Source organism: Marmota monax, unplaced genomic scaffold, assembly GCF_021218885.2.
Source record: "Marmota monax isolate L192 unplaced genomic scaffold, Marmota_monax_Labrador192_F-V1.1 WCK01_AAM20220418_F8-fsc00145, whole genome shotgun sequence".
NCBI classification, from domain to species: domain Eukaryota; kingdom Metazoa; phylum Chordata; class Mammalia; order Rodentia; family Sciuridae; genus Marmota; species Marmota monax.
This window is the reverse complement of record NW_026695201.1, coordinates 4,199,736-4,212,386: the sequence shown is the minus strand read 5'-3', so window position 1 is coordinate 4,212,386 and position 12,651 is coordinate 4,199,736. Positions and strand designations below refer to the sequence as shown.

Genomic DNA, 12,651 nt, shown 5'->3' with positions numbered 1-12,651 from the left:
GAGCAAGGGATAAGATTTTGAAACTGGTTTTGTGAGTCACAGCAAACTCTGAGCACCTGCCCATTTGAGGCAAACTTCGCGAGCTTAGCTTGTGGGAACTTTCAGAGCAGATCTGGGGGCTGGGACTTTTTCAGTGGCTTCATCAACTCACAGCAGAAGCGAACAGCCTTGAGTTGAGGAAATTGTGGCTGGACAGGCAGCCAGGCACTTCTCCCCTTCCTTCTCCTGCTGACTGGTGACAGTGAAGCCCGTGCACAGCTGAGTGTCGGAGGGAGCGAGGGGCCCCTTTGGGGATGTTGGGGCTAGCTGTCACCCTCCTGCATCTCTTGCTCCTCAAGGGGCATCACGGCCAAGGTAAGGATCCTCAGCTTGACATGGGGTGAGGGCTGCCATAGACTCGGGGCTGTGTCCTTTTGGGAGATTAGAATCCAGACCTTATGTGATCACCTGGAATGAGGTGAGCAAGAGAGAGAGGAAGGGGAGGTGGCCCCGATCACATAGGTCACCTAGGTCATTGGAAAATGCATGGCTTTTGCTTTGTGAGAAAGGGAAATCTTAGGAAAACTTTTGCGAAGGCTCTGTATCCACAACTTTCTCTTTCTGGTATGCTGCTTCCTCTTTGGCCCTGAACTTGTTCCTTTTTCTCATGCTTTTGCTCAAATACTGTCTTCTTGATGAGGCCTTCCTCATCCATGATACTATATTGCAACCCCTTATCTCTTGCTCCGCTTAATTTTTCTCCATAATTCCCATCTCCATCTTATAGACTACACTGTTTACTTATTTATTCAGCCTGGTAGGATGCAAAACTTGAGATCAGGGGATTTTGTGCATTGTTCATGCCGTACCCTCACCATCTAGACACAAGCAAGACCTTCAATAAATATTTATTTCCATGACAACAGCACCCTCTCTATTCCCCTTCCTTCCTTGAGTACATTTTGAGTGGCTCTGTACCAGCCTCTGGGCTAGGCATTGAGAATTCAGTGCTCAATAAGTCCATAGCTCCTTTGTTCATGGAATCTACATTCTGTCACCAGAATGAATAGAAAAATTACAGCTGTGATCAGGGCAGAGCATGGGGCCCAATTTAGTAGGTGCTCAAAGCATGTTTATTGAGTGAATACGTGAATTATTTACAGGCATCTTAGAGGCAGACTGGAATGATTTTGGGGTCAGATATGTAGGGGAGCAGGAACCTTCAAATCACTGCCCACAGGAGTGAGCCTGGGCCCTAACATTCATTTGGTCCCTAAATTTAAGTTTTAGTTGTTCATTCTAAGGAAATCTGAAGGGATGGGATGGAGACTGTGAATCCTGAGGTACTTTGGGTATAGGGTGAGAAGATATGCTGGAGAAAAAAGAGTAGGGATAGTGTCTTTCCAGTTATCTCTGAGGATTGCCAGCTATTTATGTAGATCATGTGAAAACTTTCCCTTCTAAAGGAGTGCTCTCTAATTGGGGCTGTTCTGTTTGGGATCCAGGTCGGCTGTAGAAGGCTGGAGTCATTTTTAGTTATCTCTTCCTTGACGCACCTCCTTTCAAAGTAAGAATGATGCAAATAGCTAGAAGAGAGATTAGAAGACATAGAAACCTGGCTGCAGCACTATCCTGAAGGGAATTCAGCTGTAGAAATCACTGTAGGGGTAACCTGGCTATTGTCTTTATAAACAAACCCATTATTTATTTATTTTTACAGTAGTGGGGATTGAACCCAGGGGATCTCTACCACTGAGATGTACTCCTAGCCCTTTTTATTTTTATTTTGAGACAGGATCTCACTAAGTTGCCCAGGCTGGCCTCGAACTTGTGATCCTCCTGCCTTAGCCTCTCAATTGGTTGGAATTATAGGACGTGCCACCAATCTCTACAGAAACCTTTCCTATTAGGGTGCAAGATATGTACAGAAAAGCACAAAAATTATAAATGTACATCTCAGGGAGTTATTGTTAAATGGACATACCCTTGGAACTATCATGTGTTCTTTCTATTACCTACTTCCTCTTCTACAAATAAAACCACTGTTCTGACTTTTAACATCATAGGTTAGTTTTACCCAGCTATAAGTGAAATCACTTGGTATGCATTCTCATGCCTAGCTTCTTTTGGTCAATATCTTGTGAAATTCTCTATGTTGTAACTGATCATTTTCATGGTGGCATAGTGTTTCATTATATGACTGTATCATAGTTTATCCATTCTATCATTGATGAGCATTTGGGTTGTTTCCATTTTTTTTTGCTATATAATGATGCTGCTACAAGCTTTTTATACAGGCATGTCTGTTGGGTATATTTCCAGGGTAGAATTGTGGGGTATGGGAACATACTTACCACACAGCAAATGCTGTCACACTATTTTCTAAAGTGGTTAAATCAAGCTGTGTGTGGGGATTTCATGTTACTTGAGGGCTACTGTTTCTTTATTCTGAGGGCCTGTGAGTGGGGAGTGAAATTGCAGGGATGTGGTGCCTATAAGGCCTTCCTAATATTCTGTGTGAAATTCCTATATTACAGTCACTTTGGGGAGTTAAATGAAGAGTCACTTTTTTTTTTTTTTTTTTTTTTGGTACTGGGGATTGAACATGGGGCAACCACTGAGCTACATCCCCAGTCTTTTTATATATTTTTTTAGGGACAGGGTCTTGCTAAGTTGTTGAGGCTGGCTTTGAACACTCGATTCTCCTGCCTCAGCCTTCCAATCCATTGGGATTTCAGGTGTGTATCACTGTGCCTGGTGAGAGTCACTCTTGAATGAATTAAACAGATTCATGAAGCTCTAACAATGCTCCAAGAATTGTGCAAGCTTTTGTGAGGAAACAGAAGAAACATGTTAATTCTACCCATAAGAATTTCTTTCAGACAGAGGAAAATAGGTGTGCACAATAACAGCTATACAGGAAGATAGAAAATGCTAAGTGTCTCTGACAGGCAGGATCCCTTCTGAGTGAAATGGCAGCTGAGAAGATGGTGAGTCCTTCAGATAGGGACCCCAGGGATTGGCCTTGGGGGAAGAGTGTCTAGGTGTTAAGAACAAAGTAGAACAATCTAAGCAGAGGAATACTAAACAAAAGCAAAGAAAACACAGGGTTTGGAAGGCAAACGCAATAGTTACCTTGGAGAAAGATAGTTCTCTATCATAGAGGAGACAATTCAGTTATCGGGGCCCTGGGCTAGGCCCATTTTGATAGAGGGGAGGGAGTTCCTTTGCCTGAGAAGAGCAGTTATATGGTCAGTCTGAAGCTAAGTTGAGAGGAAGAGAGAAGCGGGCTGCAGGCTGTGGAGGATACTTTGTGATTTTGAGTTTGGCTTGACTAGGGCTGTCCCAGCCCTGCACTTTGGGGATCTCACTGGGCTCTATTCACTTAGACCACAGCAGGGACCACCTCTGTTTCCTCTCCCCCAAGCCTAGTAGCACAGGCTCAAGCTGAGAAAACCTCAACATCCTCGTGTTGGCTGGTGGAAGCTATATTCTCTCTGAGACCTTCCTTTGCTTTTTCTCTGGGGGCCTCAGGCCTCACATCTTCCTCTGCTCAGCAGGTCCAGGTTGTAGGAAGCTGCGCTGATGTTGGTTCCAGCTTGAATCAGGCTGCAGGGCCGAATGGGACTCCCTGCGAGTCAGATGGTCTCCTTGACAGTCCTCTATATTTGAGGCCACTTCTTCCGGAGTTCATCACCTGGGTCCCCTGCCCTTTCTCTGCAGAGTTTCTATTTTAACTCTTCCTTTCCTAGCCACCGGAAAAGGCCCCCCAAGGCTGCTGAGCAGTAGCAACGGCAGTGGCTGTGGCCCTGAGACCTTCTCGACCATGAACAACTGACACTCAATGCTGGCTCCCGTTATCCTTCCCTTCAGACACATGAGAACTTGTCTTAGAGTTATCTTTTCCTACTGGTATTTCCTGTGTCCTCACTTGGCATGTACACCTCTCTGGGACAGGGGCTGAGGTGTTTTTTTACATGAGTTCTGACACTTTCCTTTTCATAACATCTGCCATTCTGGCCCCCCTTCACCTTCTAGTCCATTCACAGAAGCTCAGTCCAGCCATCTTTCTTATTCCTATGCTGGATTGTGGAGAGCTTCAGGAAGAAGTTCAATATCAAAGAGCAGATATGGAGTCACAGTCTCCAACCTGAGCTGTGCTCTCAAGGTCCCGGAATTCTTGTTTCTAATCCATGGCTTCTTCCATTCCCCAAAAGGTGATTCCAAGCCTTTACCATCTTTTCAGGGCCCACGTTCACCATCATAGCCTCTATCTGCTGACCACCTTCTTCTCTCAGAAAACAGGATCATAAATTAGGGATTCGTACCTCCAGCCCCAACAAGGATTCCCCAATATTAGCCTACCTCATCTACTCCTGTAAACTGCCACATTTGCCTCTGCTCAGGGGAAGGGGGCTCTTGTCCTGTCCCTGGTCAAACCAAACCAACTGCAAGTTCAAAGCCAGCCTCTGTACCTTAGTGAGATTCTATCTCACAATAAAAAATAAAAAAAGGACTGGGTGTATAGCTCAGTGGGAAAGTGCCTCTGGGTTTAAGTCCCAGTATTAAAAAAAGAAAGAATAAAGAGAAAAAGAAAGAAAGACCAAACCAACATGACACCAACATGATCGTCCTAGGTCCTTTTTTATTTGCCGAAAAAACCCATCTGGTGTGTGTAAACTAATTCAATAGTATATAAAAAAATGATATAATAAAAAAATGAGCTCCAAGGCAGTATATCATTAGGACTCTGGTTTACAAACTCAATTCTTTAAGTATTTAACAGTCTAATTAATAACTTAACCATTTCCATGTATAATCCATATTTAGTTTTGTGATAGTGGAGAACTACATTTTTTTAATATTTATTTTTTAGTTGTAGTTGTACACAATACCTTTATTTTATTTATTTTTTTGTGGTGCTGAGGATCAAACCCAGGGCCTCGCACATGCTAGGTGAGCGCTCTGCCACTGAGCTACAGCCCCAGCCCGAGAACTACATTTTTCTATGAAATACTCTATGTTTTAGTGCTGTTGGTAATATAGAAGTATACTTTATGATTATTTTTATAGATTTATATATTAAGCACCTTTTAATATTTGTTCTCTCTCTTGCAAATTTATAAAGGTAAAAATAAAATAAAACCACCCAAAACCTAAAAATTAAACTCATATTTTCATCACTCCACTTTCCAAACCTGCTGGAGAGAGATTTGCCCCTTCTTAACCAGACCAATAATTGACAGAGCATGAGTGTCTTTCCTCCCCGCTGCTGCTCTGCCTGTAAGATCCTCTTCCCGATTCCTTTCTCCATCCACCAGGCAGGCCTTGAATCTCTTTCAATGGTGACTCCTAGACACCTCCTCGGAGCAGCCACTCCTAATGCCCCAGAACAGAGGAAGACACGCTAACCCTTTATGCCATTATCACACCTTGGGCACACCTTCAAGGCGCATCTCACAGCACATCTCAGTTGGCTGTTTTGGATTATAAGGACATTAAATCAAGGATTAAAACATTTCCTTTATGTCTTGACTTTGTGCCCTTAATAACCCTAGTCTTTAAAATAGGAGTGTGCCAGAGATATCTGCCTATAGGTGTGGCATGAGCAACAACAGATGCCAGCTCTGAGCGACACAGATAGGCTTGCTGATGTGCATTGGTTGAATTTTGGCTCCACCTTTGAGCCAACACGATGTACTCATGTGTGCTCCAACGATGCTGGCTGGTCACAGTTCTTGGCTGTTAACCTTACATGGCTTCTGGTCGGTTCTTCTCCTCTCCTGTTGTGATTTGGCTTCTATTTCTTACTTAAAATCCTGCCCTGCCCTATGGATTTTGATTTTGTAGCAAGCATTTCTGGCTTCTGTACTTGAGCCTGTAGACTTGGCTTGTCTTGCTCTTGGTGTCTCTTCCTGTGAAATACTCAGGATCCATCTGTAGTCTCAGACCATGAATGCATTAGATGGAATGGAGATATGGACATCCAATCATTTATCCTGGAGCCTGCTCATGCAATGTATATCCATCAGGATGGCTCCCTTTCTGTCGGGCCTTACTCTTGACCTGGCGTGTTGCTGACATTGCTACTGCCAATTAACCAGTGTTGGGTGTCCGTCTCCTTCTCCTTTACCATTTGCTGGTTATCTATAAGGAACATCTTTCTGGGTGCCATTCTGTTAATGGTACCTGGGTTGCCTGGGTTAGTTTCTTAAAGGCAATTTGGTTAAAAAAAAGAAATTAATAAAATCCCCCAAATAAATAAAAATACTCATTAAATAATATGTTTGAAAAGTAATTTTTGTTGCTTTATTTTACCTTTTCCATAGCCTGTAGAGGTGATGTCCTGTTTCTGGGAGAGGAAGTTTTATGATACTTTATTTCTTTGCAAATGCTGAAAATCACCAAACCTCTTATTCTTACTTCTTCTACTCTTAACACTCTGCGTAAGGTTTGGACCTTATGCTTTATCCTCTGGCCACGGAGGATCTTAAAGGGCTGATCCACCTACATGAAATGCTTTTCCTCTAGCTCCTCCCCTGACTGGAACCTTCATGTCTTTCTCAGTCCACATGTCCAGCTCCTTAGGAAGGTCTTTTCATCCTTGAGTCTAAAGAAATTCCCACACTTCTTACTCTGTTTTGTGACCTTTAAAAACTCTATGCAAGGCACTTATGCCTCTCTGAAAGAATCCTTCTTATTTTTCACTTATTTATGGTGTGTGCTCACATGAGCATGTAAACTCCATGACAGCAGGGACTTTGTTTATCTTGCTCACCCCTATGCCCTAATGCCCAGGGCAGGGATTCTCAACTGGGACAGTTCCCCAACCCCAGGGGATATTTGGCAACAGGGAAAGGGTTCTACTAGAGCCTAGTGGGTAGAGGACAGGAATGCTATTAAACATCCTTACGACACAGAGCACAGTGAAGACTTATTGGGCCCTAAATGTCAAGAGCCAAGGTTAAGAAATTCTGTCCTAGAGCCTGACACGTAGTGAGTCCAATATTCATTGAACACTGAGCATTTTCCTTATTAATCTGTAAATTTGCCTGGTGTACTTTCTTGTCTGTTGTAAGAAGTTGGTCTTCTGATCTACTGATTTCTGTCTGCCATTTTAGCAACAGCTTCAGGAAGACTTTTCTGATATTATCTAAGAGATGGGTTTAGCTAATAGATGCATGGGGAGCTCCCGTCTGTCTCTGCTCTTGCTGTGGCAGTGTTTCCACAGTGACAAACAGCATCACACTTTGCTTTTATCAAAGTATGTCTGAATTTAATGGTCAAAACTACTTTATGAGAGGTGGCCGATATTCCTTTTTATTTTTTTTGTATCAAAATATACAGTGTTGTGCACAAAATTTAAATGAATTGCTTAAAGAACTTTTCTATACGTATGCACACATGACCACTATCCACATTGAGATGTAAAATATTTCTAGCACCCAGCAGGATTCTTTCCCTCTAAGTTGGCAATAACTCCAAAGTAACCAACATTCTAAACTTGCTCACTATAGATTAGCTTTTCCTAATTTTAAATGTCACTATAAATGGAATAATTCACTAGGAATTCTTTTGTGCCTGGCTTTCTTACTAATCATCATTCAGATGAAATCCGTTCACAATGTTGCCTCAAAATAGTTTATTCTTTTTCATTGCTGTGCAATACTGCCTTATCAGTATATGGAATGATCTCTTTATTAATCTTCCAATGACAGATATTTGGATTGTTTCTCATTTTGAATTATTATGAATAAAGTCATTACGAACATTCTTTTTTTTTTAAAGAGAGAGAGAGAGAGAGAGAGAGAGAGAGAACTTTTTTTAAACATTTATTTTTCAGTTTTCAGTGGACACAACATCTTTATTTTTTTATTTTTATGTGGTGCTGAGGATCGAACCCAGCGCCCTGTGCATGCCAGGCGAGCGCGTTTACCACTTGAGCCACATCCCCAGCCCCACGAACATTCTTTGTTGTTGTTGGGGGTACCAGGGATTGAATTCAGGGACACTCGATCTTTTGCACTTTTACATAGATTTTAGATTTAATTTACCAATTTCTGCAAAAGTAACTTTCTAGATTTTTTCTTGGAATTCCATTGAATCTGTAGTTTAGTTTAGGGAGAACTGACATCTCAACAATATAAGTCTTGGGCTGGGATTGTGGCTCAGCGGTAGAACACTCGCCTAGCACGTGTGAGGCCCTGGGTTTGATCCTCAGCACCACATAAAAATAAATAAATAAAATAAAGATATTGTGTCCAACTACAGCTAAACAAAACAAAACAAACAAACAAAAACAATATAAGTCTTCCAGTTAAAAATCCACGTTATTTCCCTCCCTTTATTTCGCTCTTTACGTCTTTCTCAGATATCTTTTGTTACCTTGGGTATCTAGGTAATAAATATTTCTTGTTGAATTTTTCTAGGTATTTTAATTTTTTGTAGTGTTTTAATTATATTGTTTTCAAATTTGATTTCTTAGGTGTTTGCAGTTATATATAGAAATACAAATGATTTTTTTTATATATTGACCTTATATATAGCCACCTTTCTAAACTGGTTTATAAATTTAACTGTTTTTTCATATATTCCTCTGTGTTTCCTACATACACAATTATATCATCATGAATACTCACAGTTTTATATATTCATTTCCAATTTTTATTTCTTTCATTTATTTTTCTTGTTTTATTGAATTAGCCATGACCTCCAGTAGGATGTTGATTCAAAGAGGTGATTATAGAATCCTTGTCTTGTTCCTGAACTTAGTGGAAAAGCATTTTATTGGCTTCTAAACTTTATCAGATTAAAAAAGTTTCCTACGATTGGTTGAAAAATTTAAAAATAATTATGAATAAGGGTTTTTACCATAAAGAAATGATGAATGTCAAAAGAGACAGATATTTAACTTGATTTAAACATGTATTGGAACATCACATGGTACTCCATTAATATGTAAAATTTTGGTGTCTTATGTTTCAGTTAAAAATTTTAAATTGAATTTAAAAATCATGAACTTCTGCTGAATGTTAGTAAATTCCTCTTCTGCACCTATTGAGAAAATACTTTTATTTTTCTCATTTATTTTGTTACTATGGTGAATGTGTGGTGAATTAATGTGGTGAATTATATTCATGAATTTAAAATGTTAATAAATTTGAACACTTGAGATAAACCTCTATTATTCAGAATATGTTATTTTTGATGTACTGCTGGATTCAGTTTAAGAATATTCAGTTTGCATATTTGTTCATAAGAGATACTGGGATGTGATTTTTCAGAAACTGTTTTGAAATATTCAAATAATCATCGTTGACCACAGTTAGCCTATCGTGCTGTAGAGCATATTCTTCTTCAAAGCATGATCTTAGCACTTTTGTCAAAAATCAGTTGGCCGTAGGTGCATGGGCTTACTTCTAGGTTTTCTATACCATGAATACCATGCTTTTTTGATTCTTACAGCTTTTTAGTGTTTTAAAGTCAGATAATGAATACCTACTGCTTTATTATTTTTATACAAGATGGCTTTGGCTATTCAAGTGTGTGTATATGTGTTTTTCTATCTAAATTTTAGGATTATTTTTTCGAGTTCTGTGGAAAGTCTGGTATTTTGAAAGGAATCGTATTGCTTCTGTAGATCACTTAGGGGAAGGAATATGGACATTTTAACAATATTGATTCTTCTTATACATGGACACAGGATGTTCTTCCACTTTTTAAAATGTCCTCTTTAATTTTTTTCATCAATGTTTTATAATTTTCATCATAGAGATCCTTCACATCTTTGATTAAATTTATTCCAGGTTTTTTTTTTGTAGGTATTATAACTGAAATTACTTTCTTGATTTCTATTTCAGATAATTTGCTATATAGAGCAATACTACTGATTTTTGTATATTGATTTCTGATATCCTGTAACTTTGCTGAATTCATTTATCAGCTTTAGTAGTTTTTGTTTTCTTGAGTTTTAGGGGTTTGCTATATGGAAGATCATATCAGCAAATAGTGACAATTCATCTTCCTCTTTTCCAATTTAAATGTTCTTTATTTTTTTCTCTTGCTTGATTTCTCCGGCTAGGATTATGTTGTGTCAAAGTAGTGAAAATGGGCATCCTTGTTATGTTCCAGATCTTAGAAAACTTTCAGATTGCCCCCCACTCAGTATAATTTTAGCTGATGGCTTTCATAAATGGCTTTTATTACATTGAGGTATGTTCTCTCTACCTAATTTATTCAGCCTTTTTATGAAGGGACATTAAATTTTATCAAATGCCTTTTTTGAATCCATTGAGATGCTCATGTGGTTTTTGTCTTTTATTGTGTTGATGTGGTGTATCATATTTATTGATTTGCATACATTGAATCATTCTTGCATTCCTGGGATGAATCCCACTTGATTGTGATAAATAATCTTTTTTTTTTAAATGTTTGTTTTATAATTGTAGATAGACAGCATGCCATTGTTTGTTTAGTGTTTTTTTTTGCTAAGGATCAAACCCAGTGCCTCACTCATGCTAGGCAAGCGCTCTGCCACTGAGCTACAGCCCCAGACCCATGATGAATAATCTTTTAAATATGCTTTTGGATTCAGATTTCTAGGGGTGTATGTGTGGGTGTGTCGGGGGTGTTCGGTGATCAAACCCAGAACCTTGTGCATGGTAAGAAAGCACTTTACTACTGAGCTACATCCCTAGCTGATTTGTTGGTATTTTGTCGAGAATTTTTGCATTGATGTTCACAGAGGATATTGGCCTGTAGTTTTTTTTTCTTTATTGTGCCCTTATCTAGTATTGGTATCAGGATAAGGCTGAACTCATCAAATGCTTTTGGAAGAATTCCTTCCTCTTCTATTTTTTGGAGTAACTTGAGAATTGATATTAATTCTTCTTTAAATCGTTGATAGAATTTATCAGTGAAGCTCTGATCTTTGGCTTTTCTTTCTTTTTTTTTTTTTTTTGCTTGCTTTGAATCCAACTCAGGGCCTAATGCATGCTAGACACGTACTCTCCATACCCAGCCCCACTGGGCTTTTCCATTTTTTTATGGGAGACTTTTAATTATGGATTCAATATCATTACTTCTTATTGTTCTGTTCATGTTTCTTGTTTCTTCATGACTTAATATTGATGGGGCCTATGTTTCTTAAGAATTTTTCCATTTTTTTCTAGATTATCCAATTTGTTGACAATTTGTTCATAAAAATCTCTTAAGAATTCTTTGTATCTCTGTGGTGTCAATTATAATCTCTTCTTTTTCATCTCTGCTTTCATTTACTTGAGTTTTTCCTCTCTTTTTCTTAGTCTAGAAAAAGGTTTGCTAGTTTCTTTATCTTAAAATTAACTTTGTTTCACTAACTGGACTAAGAACAGTTGCTTCTACTCCTTTTTCAATTTCTCTGTTAGAATATTGACATGTTTTTTTATGTTTTCTTCAAGTTTCTTTAAAACAGCTGTTATAAGTTGTCCATCTGATCATTCTCCCATACTGATTGCCACCTGTCAGTTTCTGACATCTTATTTTGAGTATCAGGGGAGGTCATCATTTTCTGAAAGCCTTTATGCTTATCGGCATATGACATTATCTGGGCATTGTCTGGGCATTATCTGAGCATTAGGTATTTATTCTGGTCTTCCCAATCTGGTTGTTTGTGCCTGTCTTTTCAGAAATTCTAAGTAGGCTGCTTATTTTCTTTGCGCCTGTAGTCACTTCTACTATTCCAATACTGGATGACATGCAGGTCCAGGTTTGCTGGGAGTCTGCTGTTGGTAAATTGTCACAGTTTCAGTAATAATGGGTGTCCAGGCCTAGTGTATCCCAAATGCACTGCTGGTGTGCTGTTCAGAACAGACCAGGGGAGTATTTAGAGAGAGTGGTTATCCTACAATCCTCTCCTGGGCCTAGGGTAGGCCCAAGGACACATCCACAGTTGCCCACCTGTGGTCAGGTCCTGAAGAATTTTTCCTGGCTCTGGTCAGAATTACCATGGATGGACCAGCACTAGTTTCCTATGGCATGCCTGTGACCACTGATGCCATCAAGTTGTGTCACACCTAGTGCTCATAGCCCACCAAGATCAGAACACTGTGGTAGCTTACATTGCTGGGGGCTACCTATTGCTGAGTTAGACTCATGGCTGCCATTAGGCCCAGCTGATGCTAGCTGGAATAGAAGCCAATAGACTGGGGCCACATGTCTTCACCAGCACTAGAGCTATTCTAGAGGCTTCATCTACAGGTAAACGTGTGGGTGGGGTCTTTGAGGATCTGCCCAATGGGCTTCACCAGCCCCCCACTAAGTTCCAGGGCAAATTTCTCTGCTTACCACCCTGTCCGGCCTCAGTCACTGGTCACTGGTCACCTCCAGTTTATAATGACCACGTGTCCCCCTGTGTTTTAACTACTTGTGAAATTAAGTAGTTAAAACATGTAAATGTTTGAAATCTGCCTGTCACATGGTAAGTACTTGAGAGATCCTAACTATGGTTATTAGTTTGTGGGTTCCTTCAGACTAGAGGACAGAGCTGCCCAAGATTTGGTGAAGGCAGTTCCTTGACCACCTAGACTGATGATAACCTTTAACATGCTTGAGTGTCACAGCCTCAAAGTTCTGCATGGCCTCAGGGTTGCATCAAGGCCCAGGCCACAGCTGGTGGTGATGTAGGTGGTGATG

General features: G+C 39.8%; 1 protein-coding gene across 2 annotated transcripts in view; it reads left to right on the top strand.

Moving 5' to 3' along the window:
- The window catches only part of Cd244 (CD244 molecule), a 30,182-nt gene continuing 17,531 nt past the window's right edge, over positions 1–12,651 (top strand). Inside the window, exon 1 of one of the 2 annotated variants that reach the window (XM_058574114.1) lies at positions 1–354. In XM_058574114.1, coding sequence (XP_058430097.1) covers positions 294–354 — 61 coding nt within the window. In that variant the 5' untranslated portion in view covers positions 1–293. The remainder of the gene's footprint in view (positions 355–12,651) is intronic. The other variant, XM_046429056.2, reaches the window with a different exon arrangement.